The 26,472-nt window shown below is 37.3% G+C and overlaps 2 protein-coding genes across 3 annotated transcripts in view; both read left to right on the top strand.

Annotated features, from left to right (window-relative positions):
* ptprja (protein tyrosine phosphatase receptor type Ja) overlaps positions 1 to 21,862 on the top strand; it is a 30,772-nt gene extending 8,910 nt beyond the window's left edge. The window contains exons 2-31 of the mRNA XM_084109637.1: positions 5,670 to 5,691; positions 6,143 to 6,340; positions 6,568 to 6,654; positions 7,442 to 7,690; positions 8,918 to 9,169; positions 9,303 to 9,578; positions 9,705 to 9,965; positions 10,495 to 10,746; positions 10,904 to 11,161; positions 11,693 to 11,959; positions 13,296 to 13,562; positions 13,663 to 13,926; positions 14,057 to 14,317; positions 14,423 to 14,689; positions 15,248 to 15,505; positions 15,765 to 16,037; positions 16,118 to 16,261; positions 16,454 to 16,643; positions 16,827 to 16,939; positions 17,435 to 17,516; positions 18,040 to 18,087; positions 18,207 to 18,215; positions 18,493 to 18,580; positions 18,842 to 18,932; positions 19,096 to 19,169; positions 19,239 to 19,373; positions 19,623 to 19,739; positions 19,989 to 20,149; positions 20,269 to 20,404; positions 20,684 to 21,862. Coding sequence (XP_083965763.1) covers positions 5,670 to 5,691; positions 6,143 to 6,340; positions 6,568 to 6,654; positions 7,442 to 7,690; positions 8,918 to 9,169; positions 9,303 to 9,578; positions 9,705 to 9,965; positions 10,495 to 10,746; positions 10,904 to 11,161; positions 11,693 to 11,959; positions 13,296 to 13,562; positions 13,663 to 13,926; positions 14,057 to 14,317; positions 14,423 to 14,689; positions 15,248 to 15,505; positions 15,765 to 16,037; positions 16,118 to 16,261; positions 16,454 to 16,643; positions 16,827 to 16,939; positions 17,435 to 17,516; positions 18,040 to 18,087; positions 18,207 to 18,215; positions 18,493 to 18,580; positions 18,842 to 18,932; positions 19,096 to 19,169; positions 19,239 to 19,373; positions 19,623 to 19,739; positions 19,989 to 20,149; positions 20,269 to 20,404; positions 20,684 to 20,839 — 5,256 coding nt within the window. The 3' untranslated portion in view covers positions 20,840 to 21,862. The remainder of the gene's footprint in view (positions 1 to 5,669; positions 5,692 to 6,142; positions 6,341 to 6,567; positions 6,655 to 7,441; positions 7,691 to 8,917; positions 9,170 to 9,302; positions 9,579 to 9,704; positions 9,966 to 10,494; positions 10,747 to 10,903; positions 11,162 to 11,692; positions 11,960 to 13,295; positions 13,563 to 13,662; positions 13,927 to 14,056; positions 14,318 to 14,422; positions 14,690 to 15,247; positions 15,506 to 15,764; positions 16,038 to 16,117; positions 16,262 to 16,453; positions 16,644 to 16,826; positions 16,940 to 17,434; positions 17,517 to 18,039; positions 18,088 to 18,206; positions 18,216 to 18,492; positions 18,581 to 18,841; positions 18,933 to 19,095; positions 19,170 to 19,238; positions 19,374 to 19,622; positions 19,740 to 19,988; positions 20,150 to 20,268; positions 20,405 to 20,683) is intronic.
* Positions 21,863 to 22,601: 739 nt separating this feature from the next.
* LOC311079426 (serine/threonine-protein kinase pim-1) lies at positions 22,602 to 26,472 on the top strand. Of its 2 annotated transcripts, XM_084108824.1 has the most exons (7): positions 22,602 to 23,182; positions 23,584 to 23,675; positions 24,026 to 24,076; positions 24,267 to 24,645; positions 24,788 to 24,964; positions 25,060 to 25,148; positions 25,248 to 26,472. In XM_084108824.1, the coding sequence occupies exons 1-7, from the start codon at positions 23,176 to 23,178 to the stop codon at positions 25,257 to 25,259; spliced, it is 807 nt and encodes a 268-aa protein (XP_083964950.1). In that variant the 5' UTR covers positions 22,602 to 23,175; the 3' UTR covers positions 25,260 to 26,472. The 2 variants fall into 2 exon arrangements, with proteins under 2 accessions (XP_083964950.1, XP_083964949.1); XM_084108823.1 differs by having other exon boundaries at positions 25,060 to 26,472.

The raw sequence follows: 26,472 nt of genomic DNA, 5'->3' as shown, positions 1-26,472 counted from the left end.
GCCATCAGAGGATGGGTACATGGTGGTCATAAAGGGATGGACATGGTCAGAAACAATGCTCAGGTAGGCCGTGGCATTTAAACGATGCCCATTTGGCACTAAGGGGCCTAAAGTGTGCCAAGAAAACATCCCCCACACCATTACACCACCACCACCACCAGCCTGCACAGTGGTAACAAGGCATGATGGATCCATGTTCTCATTCTGTTTACGCCAAATTCTGACTCTACCATCTGAATGTCTCAACAGAAATCGAGACTCATCAGACCAGGCAACATTTTTCCAGTCTTCAACTGTCCAATTTTGGTGAGCTAGTGCAAATTGTAGCCTCTTTTCCCTATTTGTAGTGGAGATAAGTGGTACCCGATGGGGTCTTCTGCTGTTGTAGCCCATCCGCCTCAGGGTTGTGCTTGTTGTGGCTTCACAAATGCTTTGCTGCATACCTCGGTTGTAACGAGTGGTTATTTCAGTCAAAGTTGCTCTTCTATCAGCTTGAATCTGGCACCAACAACCATGCCACGCTCAAAATTGCTTAAATCACCTTTCTTTCCCATTCTGACATTCAGTTTGGAGTTCAGGAGATTGTCTTGACCAGGACCACACCCCTAAATGCATTGAAGCAACTGCCATGTGATTGGTTGATTAGATAATTTCATTAATGAGAAATTGAACAGGTGTTCCTAATAATCCTTTAGGTGAGTGTGTATATATATATATATATATATATATATATATATATATATATATATATATATATATATAGGCTACACACACATATAAGGCAGGCAAATTATGATAAACGATTTGTTTTCTTTTTAAGAACGACAGTACACCGAGTAGAGTGTACCTGGTGGGTAATATAATCAAAACCCTTCACAGACTCAGCAGTAGGGCTGGGAGAAAAAAATCTATTCACCTAGCTGTCGCAATCTTTTTCTTACAGAATCGATATTAATTCAAATTAAATAGCTTTATTTTTGTCCTTGCTTATAGATGAGGTTGACAGAAGTTAGTCACTTGTTTCAACAGTGGATGAAATGTGTCGTTATCTATGAGTGTTAAAGTGACGTAATATCCCTTTCAAGTGGATGCGTGGAAGCGACGTGAGACTGAATGCACTGAAAAGCCCTCATGCTACTCATATGCTGAGAGAGAGATAAGACAGTAGAGCTGCATGATTAATCTTTTAAAAGACTGTGATCTCGATTCAAACACCTACACAATCTTTTTCCATTTCGTCTGTCCATTAAACCTTTGACAAAATCATATTGCAACATTCAAATCTTTGTTGGCGCTGACCCAGAGAGAGTTGTCATGAAACAGCCTCAATTTTTTCAACCTCATAGTATCATTATTTCTGTGATACAATAGGTCAAATTATCATGGAAGTACTGAGATAAAAGTTTAAAGTTCGAATATAAACACTGATGTCTACAGTAGCGATAAAAAGAGTAAATCAGCTTTTGATAGAAACTTGGCGCTTAAAATAACGCATTTATCGATTACATTGTTTGTATGTGATTACATTATCGCATACATCGATACACATTGACAAGTGACTGTTAAAATTGTTATTTGTTATTGAATCATTTATTAAAGAGAATGTAGTACTGTATGATGCTTTTGAAATAAAACTCAAGAAAGATGTGATGAATTGTTTTTGTAAATATGACTCATCTTATACATCATGTGCAGTCTGTATAAGTGTATGTTTTAACTATTGCAATATCGAAGCGCAATACTTGTAGAATCGCAATTCTTAAAAAATAAATAAATAAAACGCAATACATATCGTATCGGCACCCAAGTATCATGATAGTATCGACTATCCCCCTAGGAAAAAACTAAACTAAACAGTGAGCTATTTATTTATGCTAACAGCAACACTACGTTTTCTATTAAATAGTCCCCCTCCCCTACCCACCCTTAAAGGTTGTATCAGCGATTTCAGGCCCAAACATAAATGATCACATTCATCTAATCTTTCAACGATCCGCTAGCTACCCGCCCCATAAGCATGCCTTCAAAAAAACGCGTCTCTGTAGGCAGCCTAGGCTCTGAGATCTGCACACAAAAACAGTTGGTTTCACCACCACTCAAAACCAAAATAAATAGTGTTCCAACCAATCACTGACAGGGGTGGGTGTTGTGAGGTTTTCGCGTGCAGCCGTCATAGGCAGCCGTGCATGAGCGCAAAACCTAAACCAACTGTTTTTGTGATGAACCAAATCTGTTCACAATTCAAAAAGTTAATTGCAAAAACATCACCTAATCCATATGAATCGCGTGGTTTCTTCCTAGTCCTCTAAAGAGACACAATCGCTCTATATATTTTTAACAGTTTAAATTTAAACTTCTAAATCTAATCACATTCATGTAACATACGCACACACAGCATATCTGATAAACGGAAGCTCTCTGAGTGAGGTGGAGCTCATTATCATAACCAGTCACAACCGTTCAACGGCTCTGGAACCAATCAAGACTAGTCACGTGTGTTATGCGTATTGTTTGAATTTAAAGTACAATTTAAGTACAAACTTTTTTAAACATCTTTGGAAAATTTATCTATGATGCATTTCAAATAATACAATGTTGAAATCCTTGTGGGAATTTCAGTAGTACAAATGTATCATGTAATGGACAACAGCTTTTTAAGTAGCCTTTTACAAGTAGCCTACAAACAAGTAGAAGTGAACAACATTAATTTTAAGTATGCTTATTGCAATGCTTAATAATAGTTGACAACTGTTTATAATACATTATAAGTTGGTACATTGTAAATGTAAAAAATGTTTTTCAAAATATTACATTTAAAATATATTGCAGTAGGCCTAAGTGTTTATAAAGTACATATATTTTAAACACACTAAAAGCTTAATCATTTTGCTATGTTCTTAAACAAAGTACACATTAAATGTATTTTAAGTAAGAGCAACATAAGTATGTTTTCTTTAAATACACTAAAATTTCACTAAAAGTATGCTTGTGTTTAGCATATTTCTTAAAAATATAACAAAACATATATTTATTACCAAAGTACTTGTAGTGTACTTTTTAGAAATATATTAAAAGTATGCTTGTGTTTAGCATATTTCTTAAAAGTGTAACTAAGCATATATTTATTACCAAAGTACTTCTTGTAAACTTTTTTAGAAATATATTAGAATGCAATTCAATGTATTTTTAATGCACTTCATATAAGCATGTTGGGAATATAAATGTATTATAAACATACTACTTAATTTCAAGTATATTTGTAATACATTTTAATACCATGTCTTTTTCACCTGGGTTGACATGAAATCAATAATACTGCATGCCAAAAGCCTTGATAACGTGCTCACTGACTCTTTCAGCAGTGTTTGAAGTCAGATTTTGGAATGCATTATTGTCAATGTGTTGCTTGGAATTAATTAGTTAATACTTAATGCGACTAGAGCCTCATTTGCAGTTCACATCAGTGTGTTATCCATGCAGCTGGTTAAAAAGTTTCAGCCAACAAACACATGAGTGCATTATGATCAAACATATAAGCTGTCCAAAATTTTCAAAAAGGTGATTATAGATTAAATGTGTTTTATCTATTGTTTTTATTCATACTTAATGTTTCACATTTTTGTTGTGGCTGGAATAAAAATAACCACAGAGAGTTCGAAGTGTAGAGAAGTATTATTGTTACCAATATAGAAGTTGTGGCTGGGCAGAAAAAGAGATCATATTTCCTTTACAAATTTGACAAAAAAGATGTCCCAGATAAGCAAGCAATCATAGCCAGGCACTGGGTGTCAATTTCATAACGGGCCAATGAAAATATTGCTCTGAAAGGAAAAGAGGCAGAATAAAGAAATGTAAGCTTGGCATGATCTGCTTCTACATCTATATACTCTCTACCAGTCTAAGATTGTGAATAGAACACACCTGCTCAGTCGTTATTATTTATATTCTCTACATTTTAATACTAAGGCCATCAACACTGTGTGACCTAAGAAATTAATGTATGGGAAACATGTAGTGCCCAAAAAGGGTTCATCAAAAGTATTGTATATTTTAGCCTATTTCCAAGTAGGCCAATTTGTCCCTAATAAAGATAATATTTTGGTTTTGTAAGGAAATTTGTGGGCCAAATGTTTTTCTTCAAAATTAATTTCAAACATATCAGTAAACACCTTGAGTTTAAAGGGCTTTTAGGTCATGTGAAACAAATTCAGTCAATTGCGTTAATTTTCTGCCTAGTAGGCTAATGTGTGTGTATATAGCTTATAAGCGTTCTAATTTCTCAGGCCTGCTTGAGCTTTACAAAAAGCATTGGCTCAGCATGTGTATTAATAGTCTTTCTACTGTGTTGTTAACTTCAGATTTTATTGTGTTTTGTAACATTTTATCATGATTTATTTTTTCAGGAAAATCACAATTCACAATTTTATCATGCTGGTTTTACTATTTTGCAAGTGACTGAGCAAGTGACTGAGCAGTACAGTTACTAATTTCCCATTTTTTTAAATGTAGCCTTACAAGGTAACAAAATATAAAAGAAAAAAGAATGACCGACCATTTAGGCCATAAGTAGGGGAAGTATCTTGTTATTAAAAATAAGAACATAAATGCACATTACAAATACAATATACAAATGAAATAAACTGTACTTTTATTTTTTCACAGTAGGTGTATTTAACAGTAGTATTCAAGTAAAAAATGTAATAAACAAATGTAAAAATAAAACACTAGACATCACTGTAGTGCATACACTGATTCTTAATAAAGGTACTGAAGTTATTCATTGAAGAGCAGTAAGTGATTTTTCTCTTTGTCTTTTGTTTAAGGAAATGCAGAAATTAAATTTAAAGCTCCAATCTCCTCCCGAAAATCCCGAAAAAAGTCAGTGAAATCCAGGGTTAGGGTTAGGGTTACATATTCCTAAACCTACCCATCTCCACCCCCTGAACCCTAAACCCACCAGTCTCCACCCCTTAGATCTGGATCCAACTCCGCCCCCTGGATCTCGTGTACTGCAGTGAGGTGCTACTGCCTCAGTGACTACTTCACTCAGAGAAGCTGTCAATTTCAGCTGTCAATCATGACGTCACACTCCCGTTTTTATAGCATCAAATAACTAACTAAAACCAAATTTATTTAAAAAAATGAATTTTACATTTACAATTTTACAAAGTTAACATTTGAACTTTTATCAGCGTGATAAAAAAACTACATAAAGTGACAGAAATAATGTGTTTTTTTAATTATTATTTGAAGTGTAATTTGAATTTGTTTGCCTCACGTCCCATAAGATTACATGGAGAGGGCGGGGTTTATGACCTATATTGGGACCAGACACCTGGGGGCGATCGAAACGGTTTGGCTTCACTTTTCAGGACGTGTGCGGCACACTTGGTTGGGACGGAGGCGCCAGAACCGCAACTGATAGAATGTGCGCTGTAGCACGATACAACAATATTTCTTCAAAAGCAGACCGTGGAGACATTTTATTCGTTCATGATCAAAAATCATGTTATTGGACACCCCTAATAGATCTATATCTGAAATAGATATTGCACAATGCACTTATTCAGTAAAGTTGTGCTTTTGTAGGTTGAAACTTTAAGCCTGTTAAGCAAGCAAAATAGAAAAGTAATACATCTGATAAGTGACAATGTTGTTTTCTTCCCCAGATCCCTCATGTTTACTCTGACTGTAAGTATAATCATCTCTAAAGTCCCTTTCTTTTCTTTTCTTTTTTTTTACTTTAACAGTAGTGGTGGTGGTGGTGTGTGTGTGTGTGTGTGTGGGGGGGGGGGGGGATTCTGTTTTAGTGTTTTAGAAATAGATCCTCTATAACAATTTCTATCCATACTACCAAGTAAGGGGATGTCCTGCTTATACCAGTGCCTTGTAATTCTCTTCTTACCAGCTGCACTTGATATATTAAACAAGATATACATCTTTTCTCAACTGTCTGTGTTTAATATTTCCAAGATATAATGTTGTGTAAAGTCCTTTTCTAATAAGGAGCTCTTTTGCTATCATTTTACGGACTAGATAAATGAGACCAATAGTTTTAAGCTTAAACCACTCAATCTGATTTGCAACATCAAATAATGTGGGACATTTACCGACTGTACACTGGTTTTGTGTCTTTATTTAGGTTCACTATGCCAATACAAGATAAACCCCACAACGTCAGAAATCACTATGTTTGTAGGATACGGCTCCCTTTGTAGTGTGCAGAACGCCAACATTACAAACACTCCGAATAGCATCATAGTGACTGGACTGCAGCCTGGAAACACATATTTCTTTAAAATCAACTGCTCAGATGTGTGCTGTGGAAACTTCTCCACCAGTAAGTCTTTACTACCTCTAAATAACAATTGATATGGTGTAAATGTTTTTAGTGGTTTGAGTGGTTTTGAGCAATAAGATCACTGTTGTTCAGAAAGGAGAATTATTAAGAAAACGATATTTCTGCCTTTTTCACTCTCGTTTACATTCACCATATCACTCTTTCATGCACTTTGTCTCATTCTTTCATTCACTCACACTCTCAATATTTCTCTACTTGCATAACAGATGCCTCCATCACGCAACTCAACTCCACCACAATATATCTGAACGAGACGGGCCAGTTATCATTGACCAATCGATCTTTTACTCTGCGTAAGTCCCACCCAATCACAATCGCAAATGCATCAATAACATAAAATGCATTTTAGACGGCTGTATGATCAGATATAACGCTGATATTTTTATACAGCAGCAGCTTTGTTTAATATGAGTAAAACATGAATGATTAAAGGAAATTCTGTCATCATGTACTCATCTTCACATTGTTCCAAACTCAAATGACTTTCCTTTATATGACTCATAAGACCAGTCTTTCAAGTTCTAGAAAGGACATAAAAGCACCCCCAGGTGAGAAAGAGTACTATTAAATGTATTAAAAATGTACTTGAGTATGTTTTTAATACAATACAAATATACTATAATGCATGTTTAATACATTTAACAGTACGTCTTTTTCACCTGGGCCTTATTACTCAGGGCTCTGTGTTCCAAGTCTTTTAATATGATACAGTATTATAGCTTTGTGTGAGGACTCAGTGGAAACTTTGATGCAGCTCTCACATCTTATTTGTGCATAAACATTTACAAATATTGTGCATGAAGATGGTTATGACATAACTGATGCCAAAATTTATTGGTTCTTGCATGTGACATCCCTGAAATTAAATGCACAAATTAAATTTAAAAGCTTTTTTTCTTTTTGAAGCTCGAAAGCCTTTGGTCACAACCACTTTCATTGTATGGTAAAAAGCAGGGTGAATGGTCTGCCAAACATCTGATTTATCATGAGAGTAAATTATGACAGAATTTTCATTTTTGGGTGTCCTTGTTGACTTTCTTGCACTCACGCAGGTCCACATCCGCTCTCTTGCACTTACAGGCCCCGACCCTGTTTGTAACGTGTCTGTGTCCTCCATCACTGTGAGCTCAGTGAACCTGAGTTGGATACTTCTAAATGGCTTTAGCCCGTATTATAGAGTAGCTTGGGATTCAAACCTGCTCACTACTAACCAAACCTCCATGCAAATCTTAAATCTTGCACCTGGCACCAAATACACCTTCAAAGTCACCTCGGTGGCCTCTGATAACAGCACTATGGGGTGTGCTACTGAGATATCTCAAAACACAAGTAAGTACTGTAGGCAGAAGAGAATAGGGGGTTTAAAGGAACACTCCACCGTTTTTTGAAATAGGGCTTATTCACCTTCTTTCCTGAATTCATTACTTCTTGTGGCCTGTGTATTCACAACAAGTACAAATAGCGATGCAGATTAACACTAGGCGATTTCCTATGCAGATATTGACTTGGGACTATATTAGGGGGAAGCACAGGCGAAGCACTGCTACTTGGGCGCAGAGATATCATGCCCAAGTAGCAGTGCTTCGCCTGTGCTTCCCCCTAATATAGTCCTTAATATATAAGTCAATATCTGCCTAGGAAATCGCCTAGTGTTAATCTGCATCGCTATTTGTACTTGTTGTGAATACGCAGGCCACAAGAAGTAATTAGGTGTTGTTGTTTTTTTTTTATATATCACTTTTACTCAGGACATGCTAGCTGGCAACAAAGGATTCCATACATTATGCTAAGCTAAGCTAGCGCCAACCCTGTCAAACTAAAACAATGCATGCACTGAGACAAAAATGCATTTGCCCACCTATCTAAATGTAGGAAAGAAGGTGAATAAGCCCTATTTCAAAAAATGCTGGAGTGTTCCTTTAAAGGTGTCTCTATTGTATTGTGGAGTAAATCGATCCAAGGTTTGTGTGTAGATGCCAATGGCTGTGAAATGTACTTCTACATTGCCGTTCACAAGTTTGGGGTCAGTAAACTTGTTGTAATGTTTTTGAAAGAAGTCTCTTATGTTCTTCCAGGCTGCATTCATTTGATCAAAAATAGAGTAAAATGGTAATGTTGTGAAATATTATTAATATTTGAAATCCATTTTTTTGTATTTTAATAATCTGTCACCAGTGTCACAGTGTCCTTCAGAAATCATTCTAATATGCTGGTTTGGTGGTCAAGAGATAGTAGTAGTTATTATTATTATTATTATTATTATTATTATTATTATTATTATCTATGCTGAAAACAGTTGTGCTGTTTAATATTTTTGTGGAAACCATGATGATTTTTTTTTTCAGGATTCCTTGATGAATATATAGTAAAAAAAAAAAAAAAAAAAACAGCATTTATTTGAAAAATATATCTTTTGTAACATTATAACTGTCTTAACTGATACTTTTGATCAATTTAATGCATTGTTCCTGAATAAATATATAATTTTTTTCTTAAACTGACCCCAAACTTTTGAACGGTAGTGTATGTATGTTAATGAAGGTCTGTTTTTTACAGGTCCAGCACAAGTAGAGAATATCACTGTGCTGAATTCCAGTAACAGCAGTTTGACCGTGGTTTGGGCAGCTCCTCTCGGTCATGTGGACTCGTATGAGGTGAATGTGTCTGCTGTTGAGCTGAAGACCATCACTGTCTTCACCAACTCTGCAGTAATCGGTAACCTCACAGCAGGACGTGTTTACAACCTCACTGTCACCTCCATCAGTGGAGTCCTGAAGAACAGCTCTAACATATTGCTGGTTGCCACTAGTGAGTCAGAAAAGCTTCACACACTCTCCATCTCGTCACCAGAACATCAAACAAAACCTTAATGCATTTATTACATCTGCAGGTCCATTTATAATGTGTGTGTGTGTGTGTGTGTGTGATATTTTCCCCTCAGAGCCTAACCCGCCAGAAGCTCTCAGCGTGAACGGTCAGACTAATGTATCAATTTCTTTGCTGTGGTCGAAACCCTTATCAATGGATGGATTGACTGTGTCCTATGAAGTGTCGTATAGATCCAATCCTTCAGGGGTCAACCTGACTTCGATTCAAACCACCTCTTTAAACACGACGCTCACAAATTTATTACCGGGCAGTCAGTATGACATCACTGCTGGCACCATAGGGGTAAAAGATCTCAAGAGCTCTAGTGTAAATCTCGTCGCATATACAGGTACTGTACACCACACTGCATTTAACTTAAGCTGTTGAGAGTGTAAACTAAAAATGAACACCACAATTAGGTTTACGGTATATTTACTATGTGTATGGTTGTATAAGTGTGTTTGTGTTTCCACAGTTCCTAATACAGTGCAAAATCTGGTGGTTTCCGCTGTCAGCACCAATTCAGTCAATCTGACGTGGCTTCCCCCTAATGGGAACTTCAGCCTGTTCTCCTATAGTATTAGCATCTCTTCACCCGATCAGACTCTCAATACCACATCCAACAATTATCAGATTACTCAGTTGCAGCCTGGGACTCAGTATAATTGCAGCATCAGAACACTCATAATAGCTGCCAGCATATCTGGACCCTCACAGTTCATACAGTGCAATACCAGTGAGTCTAAATACTACACATCGCTCTCTAAACTGTAGATGTGTAATATACTCTTGTGTAATGATGTTGTCTGTCCTAATGAGATTTTCAGACAACTAATGGGCATTTTGCATTATGCGTTAATGTTAACATTGGCACATACCTACCAAATGGACTAGAGCCATATTTTATCCTTTTTGACAGGAATGAAAATGAGACTGAGGGATAGAAGTACAGTGTGTTCAAAGGATTGTACTGTTGTTTAACAACATGTCACCTGTTCAGCTGACAAAATACCATTTCAAAAGACTTTCAGGAGACAAAAGCTCCCTGAAACCAGTTGGAGTTGTTGTGACAATTCCATGTGATCTAAGACCTTTATTTAGTGCACTGCATGTCATTGTAAAGGCTGTACGTCTACCCCTCAGAGCATTGTTTTCATTCATGTTAAATTCAGTATGGCTTCTAAGGTCTTTAGTCTTTGCTTACTCAAATTCACACACATGAATATGTCTAGTGCAGAAATATAATTGTGTGCATTTTCTTTCAGAGCCACTGTCAGTGACTAATTTAACTGCCTCTCCTTTCGGCACCACTGCGATGAGCCTGTCCTGGTCTTATCAGAGTAACAACCAATCTTTATATCTGTTCAACGTGAGTGTAAATGGAGAACGATGGATACAGAGTAACAGTGAGACCGTGAATATCTCTGACCTGATCCCCGGGAACAACTACACCTTTACTGTGCGAACTGTAGCAAACGGCATGATCTCTGAACCTGTAGCCATCTCTGCATTCACAGGTATTACGATTCACACATTTCTCAAACACGTCTCTTATACTACACACCACGTGGCAGTAAAACTACTAGATGTATGTAAAGATGTATTTATTCCACACATTTTTGACATGTTGATTAGTAACCCTCTTTCTCCTCCTCTCTTATTATGTGTTATCAGTTCTTGGGAAAGCGTCCAATATTTCTGCAGTAGGCAGTACTCAGAGTATGAGAGTGGATTGGAGACCGCCTGCTGGTACTGTGAGTCTCTACAACGTCAAAATCCTGCTAAACGGAACTGTTTTAAAGACCGAGAACCGAACGAATGAGACTACCATGGTGTTCTCAGACCTGCTGCCTGGAACTCTGTACTTGGTCATTGTGACAAGCATCAGTGGACCCATAAAGCAGGACAGCGATAGTGTGTTAAATGCCACCTGTAAGACCCTTCACACATTCTGAAATAAACACTGAATTACTCCTGTACAAGCACTTAAAGCACTACTTGCATTCAACTCATACTGCACACTATGGTATTTCTATTTGCATGCACTAAATGTGAAAAGGAAGTGAGACATTTGCTTTCAGAAACAAAGAGCTGACTAGTCTGTTCTAATCAGGCATATTACACTGGAAGTGGCACTTGAGTATGTCCTTTTCAAGAAAGTTTAGTTTTTTTCACAGGTTTCCTAATTCTTTTTTCCCACAGTGCTGCATGTGTTTATTAATAGTTTGAAGTTTTAAAGTTCAAGGTTACATTTACAGCAGCTTTTTTTTTTTTTTTTTTTAGGGATATGGTAGTCATCATTAGATATTTTTGTTACAATTAATGCAACTATTTATAAAAGCATTAACAGATTTCATAACTTTTATAACAGACATGGATATGATAATGTGATGTGATGACCTGTAAGTGGTGCTCTCGGCTTGTGTGTATATCACGTCTGTGACTGTTTTGTTGTCATTTCAGTGCCTACTTCTCCTGGCGAGTTAAGGACAGAGCGGAGCACAAACTCTCTGTACATCAGCTGGGCTCGACCGCTCAACATGAGCTTAGTGTCACACTACTACTTCTTGCAGTACAGCAACAGCTCACTCATTACAAACTCGATGAACTGCAGCCAAAACAACAGCTCTCTGACAGGACTCCGTGCAGGTGTCCAGTACAGCATCACTGTGAGGACTGTTGGTGCACTGGGATATTTGAGTTCTCCTCAGAATCTCACTGCATATACAAGTAAGCAATGCACATTTATAGTTATTCATGTTTACACATATATCACGCAAGTTTAAATGAATACATACACCTTTGAACTCTTTCTCACTATAAATTTGATTTCGACAATACAATATTTTGATATTGTATTGATTATATATTTAGACATAAAAATATGAAAAACTTTCAACATTGTTTTTTATCATACTTAAATGTATTTGTATTAATAAATAATTACAGGGTTCCCTTCCCCTGTTTTGTTTTCTTTTTTCGTTCTTTTTTCATATCAATGTGGCTCGCTGTAGTATGCAGATATTTATGATTTATTATTAATGTAATTTTTCTATATATTTGATAACGTTTAACATCTAGTTAACCCAAAAATTACAATTCAATCATTATTTGTTTATTTTTTGAAAATTAAACTGTCAAATAGAGGCTTAGGCCCTGTGTCCACCAAAGTTTTTTTTCACGTGGCTGGCGTATTTTTTCAATGGGAGGGGCCACGTTTTTAAAACGGCATAGAGACAGAGCGTATTTAGGCCACGCCCACACCGGAGGGGAAAACAATCCAACCGTCTCCATTGACTTTGCATTGGGAGAGGCTGCCTCTTTGTCATTTTTGACTTATAACAAAAAACAAAACAATGTCGAAAAGCTGCTATGTGACAAGGTGTACAGCAAACAAGCTAAAGAACCCAGAAATAAGTTTTTATAATCTGTCTACCCCAAATAACAAGCATTTAAGGACACAAAAGTGGATACAGGCAATTGAAACAAGGTGTCATATTACTCTGAGAACTACGCCCACTGGAGCAGGGAACGTAATCGGCGACAGTATAGCTTAGCTTACAAAAATATAATATATAAAACTGACATTTGGATATTTTACTTACCAGTGACAAAATGTTAACTGCATTTTTTTAGTGCATACTGAGTGTCAGGATCCCAATTTACCCATTCGTTCCAGCCTGTACCCACTTTTGTGTCCTTAAACGCTCGTTTTTTGGGGGGTCAGGGTTTGTGTGTCAACTCGCTGTCGGAGAGATGAGCAGGCGAGAAAGCGCAGCTGGTATCATTCTATTCTGCAGAAAATGAGTATTAGAAGCGTTTCATTCAGATATTATAAAATTCAACCCGCTAAAGTGGCTAGTAGGAGTGACTTCATTACACGCCACTGCTGAAATTCACCTGCATTTGGCAGGTTGGCATGCGTCAATGCCAAGCCCTGTATATATATGTGGTCATTGTATACTTCATTGATGGTTAGAATAGGACCCTTGGCCCTGAACAGCCCATTTTTGAGCCGTACATTGCTGAAAGATAAGTGTGTGTTTTTTTTCTCAATGATTTTCAGATCCTACTTCTGTAAGTGATTTGAGAGTAAATGGATACAATGAGACCAGTATAACTCTGAGCTGGCAGCAGTATGATGTTCAGCAATCCGGTTACTCCTACCTGCTCACCTTCACACACCCCAATGGCACATTTGACCAGAAGACTGTGAGTAACACCAGAGTGCAGCTACTGTCACTGCAGTCGGCTAGTCGATACAACATCAGCATTATCACTCAGACAGCAGGCGGCACCAAGTCTGACCCCCAGTTTATAACAGCCTGCAGTAGTAAGTAACTACACTGCATGACAACACAGTACTGAGTACATTCTTGCCACATATCATGCTATCACATCTGTGCGACAGTCAGTTGTTATTTGCTTTCCAGAGCCGTTTCCGGTTTCCAATGTGGAATTCAATGTTCTGAATGTTTCTGCCATGAGCCTGAACTGGTCCCGTCCTATGGAGTACCACCATGGGTTTTCCTACCAAGTATTAGTGTTCAACTGCACAGAAAACAGTAGGAACTTGTCTACTTCCTCTGAAAATATCACAGTACAAGACTTGCAGCCTGGCACCATGTGTCAGTTCAGTCTATATAGTTTGGCCTGCGGCATTCTGGGAGAACCAAAGAACATCTCTGCCCTCACAAGTATGTACTCCCACACACACTCCAACAAGGAGAATCAAACACAAATACTCCCTTTGATCCAGACAATCTGGGTAATTATTGCTCTTGAAGGGACACTTTACTTCCTCATTCTCTCTCTTTCTCTCCACAGAGCCCTCTACAGTGATTCCCAAACTATATAATGAAGGCTCTAATCACTCAGTCTTGGTGATGTGGGATCATCCTGTTGGTGGCCTGGACCAGTACATTCTGAACATCAGCAGTAATGGATGGAGCGACTCTACAGTTCTCAATAGCACTGAACACAATCACACCTTCACTCAACTAAAAGCAGCAACTGTATTCAAAGTCACACTCACGACTGTCAATGCAGACTTCCACGAAACATCGTATCCAGTAGAAATGGCAACTTGTGAGTATTCAACCCCAAACCATAGTCAGGAATTCATGTGGCAGACCTTTATAAATAAGCATATTGGACTGCAGTGTTTGTAGATTATGATTGTGTATGTTGCAGATCCAAACAGACCGGGAGAGATTAAGGATTTGTTAAAGAGCAATCATTCTTTGTTGTTTCAATGGGCTGAAGCTCAGGACATGACAGCTGGCAGCTTCACCTACAACCTGACCTACTGGTCCAGCTATTACAACGGCCATTATCTCACTCCTAATTACACTTTCCTTCTGGATGGCTTGCAATCTGGAACATCCTATACTATTTCTGTGGCTACTGTAGGGCCAATGAATTTCAGCAGTGAATCTGTCATCTACAATGTAACCACCAGTAAGTTCAGCACTTAGTGGTATGGAAAATTAAAAAAAATTTCATGTTACATTTAAATAACATTCCAAGATATACACAACATTTTGGGATCAATAAGATTTGTTTTTAAAGAAATTAATTCAACAACATTCACATTTACATTAGGACACATTACATGAACAAAAGTGACATTAAAGACAAAGATTTTAAGACTTAAAGATTTCTACTTCAAATAAATGCTCTTCTTTTGAAAAGCAGCACAACTGTTTTCAACATTTGTGAAAATAATAAATGTTTATTGAGCAACAAATCAGAATATTAGAATGAAATCTAAAGCAATAATTTACTTATTAAAATATATTTTTAAAAAACAGAAAAAAGTCACCTTCTATTTTTCACATAAGAAAGACAGTCAAGCAGGCTTGAAACAATGTGAGGGTGAGTAAATATTGACATAGTAAAAATTTTGGGTGAAGTGTGCCTTTTAGACAGAGTTTCCATTTACATAAAACTTAACATGAAAATGTGCTTTGAGATCTCCTCTAAAGTCCTCATCCTACTCTCTGCATCTGTTTTCAGAGCCTAATCCTGTTCAAAACCTACAAGTTCATTCCACAAAAACAAATGCCATCTCTGTAGTTTGGGTAAAAGTGAAAGGGGTCCCGAATTATGTCGTGAGAGTGTATAGTGACAAGGAAAAGAGCTATACATATACAACCAGTTTGGACAGCATGACTATAGACAGTCTGATGCCTTCCACACACTATAACATCAGTGTCCAGAGCAACACTTCTGACAACACAGAGGGAGAAGCTGTGTGGCTGCAAGCATGCACAGGTTAGTACAAACACTATAAACTGTTATATTCTGTGTATATATATTTTTGCAATCTGCAATTTGCAGCATTCAGCATCGAGTTATCTTGTGCTGTATGTGTAGTTTTCTAGCTTGCACAAACATGTCCACTTTCTTGATTACTTATTTTAAGTAATTTTTAAACTCTTTAGTCTGGTGAAGTTCATTAGACGTTGTTCTGAATGTCTTAATTCAAAAAAGGTAAAGTAGCATTGTCTTTGGTGTGTTTTGCTGTGTACAGATGCAGCACCAGTGGGCAATGTGACCTGTACAGGTCCTAATTTAACCTTACCAATGCTCACCCTCTCATGGAGCCGTCCTCCCGGGGGAAACCTGGGCTTTGAAATCAAGCTGGTTTCCGATTCTGAAGAGTTAGAGAACAATCTAACCACCAATCTAAACTACAACTTCACTGGACTCAAATACAACAAACAGTACAGTGCCAAGCTCTGGACACTCGGCTGTGGGAAGAATAGCACAGTGAAGGAGATCTCCTGTATGACCGGCTTCACAAGTAAGGAGAGTTATATCTGTTTCGTATTTTGTTTTTATATGAGTGCAAATCACATATTTCTTATTTTTCTGTGTTTGTAGGACCTGTTGTACCTAAAGTGACAGCAGTGAGTGTATCTGAGCTACAATATAACAAGTTTACTTTGATTCTTCATCAAGACATCTTTAATGACACAAATGGTTCTGTGTTCTATTATGGTGTGCTTGTCTCCTCCGGCACAGCTGGTATGTCTAATAAACTTGAGACTTTTATGTGTCTTAATACTAAAAAGAATAGTAATAGTAAGTGTAGAGATCTATAATATAATATATTATAATATATAATAATAATAATATAAAAGTATATTTAAAAAAAGAAGAGTTGGATTGTAATCATTGTGTCTTTGGTGCACTAAATATGAGTTTTGCCTCCTGCAGACTGCAAGAAGTTGGATCGATGCCTGTTGAACACGTATGAGGACTGGAAAGCAAAGCGGTGCAATACATTCCTGGCTGCTGTCAAAACAACAGGGTCTAGAAGTGTGCAGGACCAAACAATCATCATTGGAGATGAAACTATGTGGAACAGTTACAAAAATGGAGAACTAAATGCCAAAGGCAGTTACAAGTAAATCAATACACTTCCCATACTTTGCATTAACTTCAGTGCTGCATAGATTAAAACCCATTATAACAGTGTTACGGATACTTCCATCGCTAAACTAAACCTGATGCTGGACTACTGTGATGAATCACATAACGTTGTTATGTCTTCTGCATAATGTTGTCATGTTGTTTGGCTTTCTTGCAGTGTTGCTGTCATCGCTTTCACACATCTGGAGTTAAATAACAGTTTAGTGGATGTGACTAATTCATACTACTCCATATCTGAGTTTAGACCCATCACTCTGCCAGAGAACCCAGGTAACTACTGGGAGACTTTCTGTCAATATATAAAGCACTAACTTCATTGCATCTGCATTTTCACAGTAACACATCCCTCCTAATGTCACATGGAAATTATTGGTGTGTATATAACAAACACATTTCCATTAAGGACAAACATTTAGATGAGATCACAGCTGGGGTTCCCAGACTTTTGTGGTCACATATTTTTAGATTTAAAAAATCTTGCAATGTTACGAATAACAGCACTTATTTTTTTTCCAATTTAGTTTTGTTTTTTTAATTTACTTTGTAACAAGAACTGTGCCAATGAAAGTGCTCCCGAATGATTTGTTACTTACCCTGTCTAATGAGTGGACTTGGCCTATGTGTAACAAATATGTGATATTTTGGATAGTCATCTGCAATTCTAGAGCCACAGTTTATATATAAATGATATCAAATTTGATCGGTTCCATACAGTTTTATTTTTGTTGACTTGACTGAATTGTTTTGTCACTCGCCATCTTTCAGTGGTAATTGGAGGAGCAGCTGCAGGAGCCGGTGTAGCTTTTGTTCTTGTTGTAATCATCATTGGGGTTGTGGTTTGTAGACGGTAAGACATTTTACAGATCTCATACATGATTCTTGATGTTTGGAGTGTTTTGTTTGATATGATAGTTTTGAAGGATTTAAAGGAATAGTTCACCCCAAAATCTGTCATTATTTACTCACCCTCAAGTTGTTCCAAACCTGTATGAATTTCTTTCTTCTGCTGAACACAAAAGAAGATATTTTGAAGAATGTCAACCACTAAACAGTTGATGGGCCCTATTTTTTCCCCATACTATGGACGTCAATGGGATCCATCAACTGTTTGGTTACCCATATTCTTCAAAATATCTTTTGTGTGTGTGTGTGTGTGTGTGTTCAGTTGAAGAAAAAATTCATACAGGTTTGGAACAATTAAGCGTGAATAAGTGATGTTAGAATTTTTATTTTTGGACAAACTATCCCTTAAGATTACCTTAGCATGTGCCCCCACAGTAATGCTAGATTACAGTGTTCCTCAAGTCTGTTTTTATGTATTAATGGACAGTGGCAACTAGATAATCATATTTATGCTCTCAATATCTCAGGAAGCAAAGAAAAGATGATTCTGTTAGTGTTCCTATCCACTCTATAAGGTCAGTATACTGGTCTCCTCAAAACAACATAATACATACTGGAAACAAACAATAGAAAAAGTTATAAATATCAATCCAAAAAAATGTAACCTTTTAATTTTTGTTTTGTTTTCTTACAGAAACAAAGTGTAAGTAATCATACATGTTTGTTTACTCAAATTTGTGTGCATATATTCATGATTTGACTGAATATTTTTACTACATGTCTGATTTTTGAGATGGGGAAAGAATGTGAAATTGTGTCTCATAATAGCAATTGAAAATAAGCCATTTTTCTGTAACATTTAGTTCATATATTATTGTATTTACACATAATATACTGCATTATGCTGTTTAAATGCAGTGTTCTGTGGTGTTTTATGTAGTTTAAATCACGTTTTATCACGTTATTTAATGGTGTCACAGGAGTGATCCAATAAAGGTGGAGGATTTTGAGGCTTACTACAGGAAGCAAAGGGCTGATTCCTTCTGTGGATTTGTTGAAGAATTTGAGGTGAATATATCTTTGGTTTCTTTGTAGATTTGCAACTGATCAACATTAATAATAAATAATGATTGGCATTGCAACCAAGTATTGCAACTAGATTTCCATTTTCCATTATTTTTGGTAGCAATGTCTGATTGGTTTGCTTTGACCATGTTTTGTTCCTCTTCATTGCTTTAACAAATGCTTTATGACAGATGTTTAATTATTTATGTGAATGTAGTGAAATCAAATGATACAGAAAATAAATGTATGTGTGTGTGGTTGTAGGATCTAAGGCCGGTTGGGATAAATCAGCTGAAGACGGTTGCTCTGGCCCCTGAAAACAAAGCCAAGAATCGTTATAACAATGTGCTGCCATGTAAGAACTTTTCCACTCACGAGTGTTTACCTTCACTTGTCCTTCGAATGAGATGTTAAACCGATAATACCTCATTTCATTTCATGAAGCAACACAAGGCCAAGTTCCCTCCACATCTAGTCTGTTCTGGACATATTTATAATGGTTCATGTCTTCTCTACAGATGATTCGTCTCGTGTCAAGCTCTCTGTGCTCAGCAACTCATTTGATGACTACATCAATGCCAGCTACATGCCGGTAGGAAAAACTACAAAACATACATTAGCTATTTACACATTTTTCATACTAACTGTGTGATATTTCCAGGGTTACACATCAAAGAAGGAGTTTATCGCAGCCCAGGGGCCACTGCCCTGCACTGTCAATGACTTTTGGAGGCTGATTTGGGAGAAAAATGTGCACACTATTGTCATGCTCACCAAATGCAACGAGCAGGGACGGGTACAGTATACGTTCATGCTTCACTTTATCTGTGATCTCACCTGCCAGAGCCTTCATTTACATTTTTCAGTCAATTTTACTGTCAGATTAGGATACATGTCTTCATCATACATGCATCATCTTTAAAAGCCTAAATCGCTTGACCACTACATATCCACTGTTCATATCCTCTTTCAGATTTTTTTCTAACTGAAGTATTGAACTTAATGAGCTTAAATAAATGTTGCCACAATGTTGTGTCCCTCTCAGGTAAAATGTGAGGAATACTGGCCAGCAGATACAAAACATTTTAACAATCTGACAGTGATGACTACTTCTGAGATTCAATTGGAGGACTGGACTTTACGTGACTTTGAAGTGAAAAATGTAAGTCTATATTAATATTACAGATAGACCCAGGCTACTGTAACACTAAATGACACGTTACACAGACCCATGTGTTACACAAAAACATTTTTGTCAGTGTTGTTTTTTTTGTTTTGTTTTTTATTCCTAGGAAGTCTCCAATTATCTTAACTGGTATCATGTTTGTAATATCTTAATTGTAACATTATGCCTCATGTACTGTAAAGTACTGTGTTGATGTTTTGGGATAAATGATTCTTGTCATGACAGGTGAAAACAGCAGAGTCTCGATCAGTTCGTCACTTCCATTTCACTGCATGGCCAGACCATGGAGTTCCTGAGACCACTGAGCTTCTCATCAACTTCAGACACCTGGTCCGAGAACACATGGACCAGTACTCGAGACATTCACCCACACTTGTACACTGCAGGTACTTGAACAGTTCCTGAACTCTCAAATATACAAACAAGTCTAGTCAACACTGTTTTACTATTATGCTCCCGCAAAGAAAAAGCCATTTTCTGAACACCTTTTGTTTTCGTAACGCAGTGCCGGTGTGGGCCGGACGGGAACCTTCATCGCCATTGATCGGTTAATCTTTCAGATCGAGCGGGATGGTGTAGTGGATGTATATGGGATCATCCACGATTTACGCATGCACAGACCACTCATGGTGCAAACAGAGGTACATTCATTAACACATTTTTTTCATCTCACTGCGCTGTTTGTATGTTCTTTTATCTACCTTATTCTTAACGTAAGAGCGCGGGCGCGGCCATTTTATCTTGAATGTGTTGAGACTTCCGGTCTCATCCGCTTTCAGTTATTATAGCTGTACACTGTAAACTGTCCGTTATGCTGCTTGATATTGCAAACTGTAACTTATCATATTATTTTAATTGATTATTACACAGAAAAATAGTGTGGATATATCTTTAACAAATAATCATCAAATCTTTTGCAGGATCAATATGTGTTTCTTAACCAGTGCTCCATGGACATCATCAAGTCTCGGACTGGAAACAATGTAGATTTGATCTACCAAAACACAGCTGCACTCACTATTTATGAGAACTTTGAGCCCTTGAAAAAACCCAAAAATGGCTACCATAAGGCTTGACCGTCTACCTTGAACAGTTCGCTGCACTGCTGTAAATGAAAAGTTTTTCTTTCATTTTTAAATTGTTTTATTTAAAGAGGAAAAAACAAATATATTTATTAAAATGTTTGTTTATAAAGTTCTATAAATACTCAGAGATATTTTAAAAGAAAATGTTTTTATTAAATACAGAAATGTAGCTGCAGGGATGTTGTGTGAGAGTTTTCATAGAATAAAGTTGTTAATGTTTCAATTCTGTAATATGGCATCATAAAAATGGCATTTCCTCAGACTACAGGTGAAATGAAGAGGAGCATGAATGGAGATATAGAATGTACGCGTCACATAGGACTTCATCATTAGACATTAACAGTGCATTGCTACTTCACTGCAGCAGTAGTGAAGACAGGATGGGTTTTCAAAACCCTTCTTCTGTGATTTAACATAGCAGCTAAGCTTGGTATTAGCCAGTAGGCTGGTAAATAGTTGACAATGTGCTGTGACTTCATCCATTGAGGTATGCGGTTGTATCTGAGCTGTTTTGCCAGTATGCTGTTCTTCGGTCTGTGGCTTCTGTAATATCTATGATTTCTGGATTTCAATGGCCAAAAGTCGACCTTATTGGACTATAAGGACAATAAGTTAGCAATGAACAGTAGCGGTCTCTTTGGTTTGTTTCTGGAATTGCTCATTCTCAGTAAAGATACATACTGACCTGTCTGTTCCTGGATTGTAAATGTTTTTGTTTTCCTTATAGAATCAGGTCAGCTTAGAATATTCCTACTGACAACTTATTGCGAAAAGGTTTTAACAGAGTGTGACTCTGTAACATGTTTATGCACTGAAATTGTTATATTTGTACATAATATATTTTCAAACGATTTTTTTCAGTGTTGTTCCAGGGACATTTTGCTTGTGTGGTTTTAATATTCTGCAATTTTCACAATTTTTTTATTTTTATGATTGTTTATACTCTGCTGGTCACGGTAAAGAACTATACAGACAACTCTGTATTATATTAGGATTAAAAAAACCTGCACTTTATTTCACACTTTTGTGGTGATTTGTGTGTGTGTGTGTGTGTGGGTCAGGATTTCACTCGTCAAATAATTGGTATTATAGATTTTGTACAGATATGCTGTTTTATTAAAGGAAAAATATTATTATATTTAACAATCAAAACGAGTACATTCATAATATTATTTAGTATTTATTTATTTAACCATACATTTCTTAAGTAATTTGTGTAATTTACTTGTATCATTAGATAAGAATGATAGGCTACGTTCAAATAACAACATTAGATCCAGTGCTGCGCTACACGAGCCCCTATGACATCACGGCAGTTTTGCATCTAAATGTGTGAAAATTCCCATATGACTTTTGAAGTAGTTTGGAGAGATTTAGCGAGCTTTGTACTTTTGTGATCATGGGTCAGCGAGTTTCTCGTGCGAAGAAAGCGGCAGGTAGCGAGTGTGTGTACAATTCACATCCAAGTACACCACTGCAAACCACCGCCAACACGACAAATCCTCGTCCGCTTGATGAGAGCCGTGCTGGTATTGCTGAGGTGGATGGAGGAAGGGAGGAGAGAGAGAAGGGGGTGAGGAAGACAAGGAAGTTTTGGAGGTGGCTGTTCTGCTTCCATTTCCCTCGCCCTAGAGCTGGAAAAGGTGAGAAAGTGAAGCAGAGCGAGAATCAGGAGCAGGAGGCTGAAGCGGGACCTTCTAGGTCAGCTGATGGTAAATCACATCACCCCTTTTGGAGCTCTGTAGACAAAAAAAACAACACCACTATCAATACACCTTAGGATAGGTTTAGAACAACGAATAATAATTTGTAAAAAAAATGTTTAATAATAATACAAAATATATTAGCCTTTTTATTTTTGTCTAATGTTGAAATCTTTCTGTTTTGGGTTAGTATCCCACCCAGACTTTTTATCTTCCCTTTAACAATAGGCTACTTATTTTGCATGTTGTTGCACTTTTTCAATTTATTCACACATATTTTCAATATATTAAGTGTATGCGTGCAATTAGCCTTTTTCAAAAAAAAAAAAAACTTGAAAAAAACCCCCCCCTACTGTTATTACATGTTGGCTTGGAGAATATTTATTATGATTTAAATTCCTCTCTTCAGATGAGATTTCTCTAGAGAACATCACATGTGCTGTAGAGGACTGTGATCATCAGGAGGAACTTCCTGACAGCAGCCCTGACGGCCTCGCCTTTTCTGAGGACCAGCAGATCCAGGAGCTCCTTCAACCTTGTGTCCAAGACAGTCCAGTTATCCTGTCTGAGGGTGAGATTGAGTCCCCTCAAACAGAAAAACAGGACAATGACGTGGGCACGATCATGGAGGGTGAGCTTGTCATAAACCCAAAACATACACACATTTTCGATATGGCTACTCAACACAGATATTATTAGTAGCCTAGGCCTATTTCTTTAGCGATACATATTTATGTATAAAGAAAACATGTATTTTTAGGTGATGTAACGGTTACGGTAACATTCAGTATATTTGTGTTTCTTTTTACAATATACAAGATACAATATATACTGTATAATAGTCCTCCAGTGTGACAAATTATTTTTTTTAAGTACAAATATTCCATATAGCCACTCAGTTAATATGGAGGCCATGGAGAATTATATGAAATGTTAAATAGATTTAGACTGAGAATAGCATGTAACACTGCAGAAATATCTGCAACTGCTTTAAATTTTATCTTAACCACAGTTTTATTTCTTTTTTAATAGACATCTGCTCAAAGTACGACATCGGCGATCAACTAGGGGAAGGAGGATTTGGTGCCGTCTATGCCGGAGTTCGTGTCATGGACGACCTTCCGGTATGTTTATATAAATAGATGTGTGTGTATTAAAATTAAAATACATCCATGCCGGCATGTAGCTGGCATTGATGTAGTCATTTTAATTCATTAAAATTAAATATTTGCAGCAACCTAAAATAGTACAAGACATTTTATTGTAGAAGATATTTGATTGTTTTGTCTAATAGGCTATACATAATTTAGAGCACCTGACCTGTTTAAAGTGTCAGACTGATCAAACATGCTCGACATGGTTTCAAATTCATAATTGGTTCTTAAATTAACAGAACTTTTCAATAGGCTACATGTCTGTTGAGGATTAATGACTTGAGTGATATGTTACTACTATGATATGTTTTGTTGATCAGGTGGCTTTGAAATTTACCAGAAAAACGGAAGCCATGGAATATATCAACGTTGTAAGTAGGCTGCACTTTCTATGATATCTGCTCTGTCTGTTTTCAATTGTATATAAATGTTAATCATAGAGTACAAATGATTTTCCACCAGAAAAACTGCCATTGACAACAATTTGTTCAAGACTGTCTTAAATCCTGATTTAGGAAACCACCTGCATCTAACCATGGTGAATAATTGTCTTTCTTCTAGACTGATCATCCCAGACCCGTTCCCCTGGAAATCGGCTTGACAGTCCTTGCCAATAAGGGCCACAGCACACCTCACATCATTAAGTTGCTGGACTGGCAGGACCTCCCTAACCATTATATCATGGTCCTGCAGCGGCCCTCGCCCTGCGTCACTCTCTTTGACTTCTTGCAGAGCTGTGGAGGCATCTTCAATGAAGAGACTGCATGCCATGTGATGCGGCAGGTGGTTGAGGCTGCAAACAGCTGCTGCAGCCGAGGAGTTTTCCACAGAGATGTTAAAAAGGAGAACATATTAGTGAACACGGAAACCCTGGACGTGACACTAATAGATTTCGGCTGCGGGGACCTGCTGTATGAAACGGCTTACCACACCTTTAGTGGTATGTAGCTGTCGTTTGGGACTAGTGACGAATTACATCATGTCATGTTCATTCATTTTAGCCTGTTTAGGATATGACACAGTATTGACTAAATTTAAAAATCTATGATAGTAATACAAATTTACAAATCTCTTCCCTCCAGGCACAATGCAGTACTGCCCCCCCGAATATTTAGAGACGAGCAAGTACTATGGGCGGCCTGCAACCGTGTTTTCACTGGGGGTACTTTTGTACTCAATGGTGTGCGGTTATTTCCCGGACCACAGCGACCAGGACAAGCTCAAGGACTGGCTGTGGTATCTGCCAAGCTTGACAAAAGGTGAGTTGTACTGCTTCGAATAACATGATTAAAGAGAGCAGGTGTAAAAGAAGTTTAAGGTAATAGCCAAATGTCTCTCCCATCTTTCCACACAGAATGCAGTCATTTGATTAATGCCTGTCTGCATCCCGACCCTGAGAAGAGGATTCATCTAGACAGGCTCCTTCTCCATGACTGGTTTAAGGTAGCCTATACCTCAGATCATCAGAAAAAGATTTTGTAAAATGTATATGTAAGTATGATGTATAGACAATAACCCTGCTTTTGTTTGTTTTTGTTTTAGGTCATCCCATAGGTCTTTTAAAGGAACAATCACAATTTTTCTTCCATATTTTAATTTTAACAGTAAAGCTCTGTTGTGTGGCACTTTGTGAAAAAATGCTATTGATTGGTAGCACTTCACTATAAAAAACAAGTTGCGGCTCAGGGTGCTGACCCACCAATTAGAGACATTATAATAGTGATAAATTACAACAATTAAACATATGAGCAATAATACAGCACAATAAAATAAGATGAATGATTAAACATAAACATTATTTAAAAAAAGAAAAAATGAGAGCAAATGTAAGGCAGGCTGTAACTTCTATATTATATGCACCGCACAGCTGTAACCTGACACCTGTAAGGCTGCGAAGCTTGTATGGCGCCACTCTGTCTGGGTTATGAGAGCGCATGCGCGTAGCAAATTGTTTACAACAATTCTCCCATTAAATATAGAAAAAAATAGGGGTGGGACTCTCTAGGCACCTCACGATTCGATTCGATTACGATTCAGAGTGCTGCGATGCTAAAACGATTATCGATGCATCTTTTTTTAGAGATTTACATATTTTCTTTTTTCTCACTGTGACTAGGCTACTTGGTAAGCAAAGTATTTGTAATGATCCATAATGAATTTACTTCCAATATATTTTATTAATTAAACTAATGGAAGTGATTTGGCAATAAATGTTGCGATAGAGTTTGTAATTCGCTTTGCCTTTTCCGAGTTGGGTGGAAGCTTTTAAAGTTGTCCTGTTTCCACGTCAGCGCTGTTTGATCTGACATGTGTGGTTTATAACAGAATTCTGCGGCAAATTTGAATGCTTCCAATTAGATCTTGCTGCGATGTAATTAATTAAATCTGTGGTGAATTCAAACGCCTTCTCACTGAATCTCCCAGCGCTGTGTCATAACAGTGTCGCGTAATTGAGATCGGCCCCCGAGTAAACCTGTTCTGAGCTCGCGCCATTTCATGTTCATGTTCTGAGCTCGCGCTCAACGTTCCGCGGTTTCGTTTCACTTTCGTTTCGTTTGCCGTTTGATGTTTCTCGCATGTAACAGAAGTTGCAGCTCTTATCAATTGGACAACGTGGTGGTCACACCAGTGCGACCTCTTGTCGCCCATTTGATTGCAGTCTGGAGCCCTACTTTCATTGTGGCTCTTGTCCAGGTCCTTTTCCCCTTCAACTTAGAAGCCAAAGTTACGCTAGATTTTAATGCAGAGGGTGCATTAAAATGACCGC

Source organism: Abramis brama (genome assembly GCF_963993115.1).
Source record: "Abramis brama genome assembly, chromosome: 3".
NCBI classification, from domain to species: Eukaryota; Metazoa; Chordata; class Actinopteri; order Cypriniformes; family Leuciscidae; genus Abramis; species Abramis brama.
The sequence above is the reverse complement of the archived record's forward strand: the minus strand, read 5'-3'. Positions and strand labels throughout refer to the sequence as shown.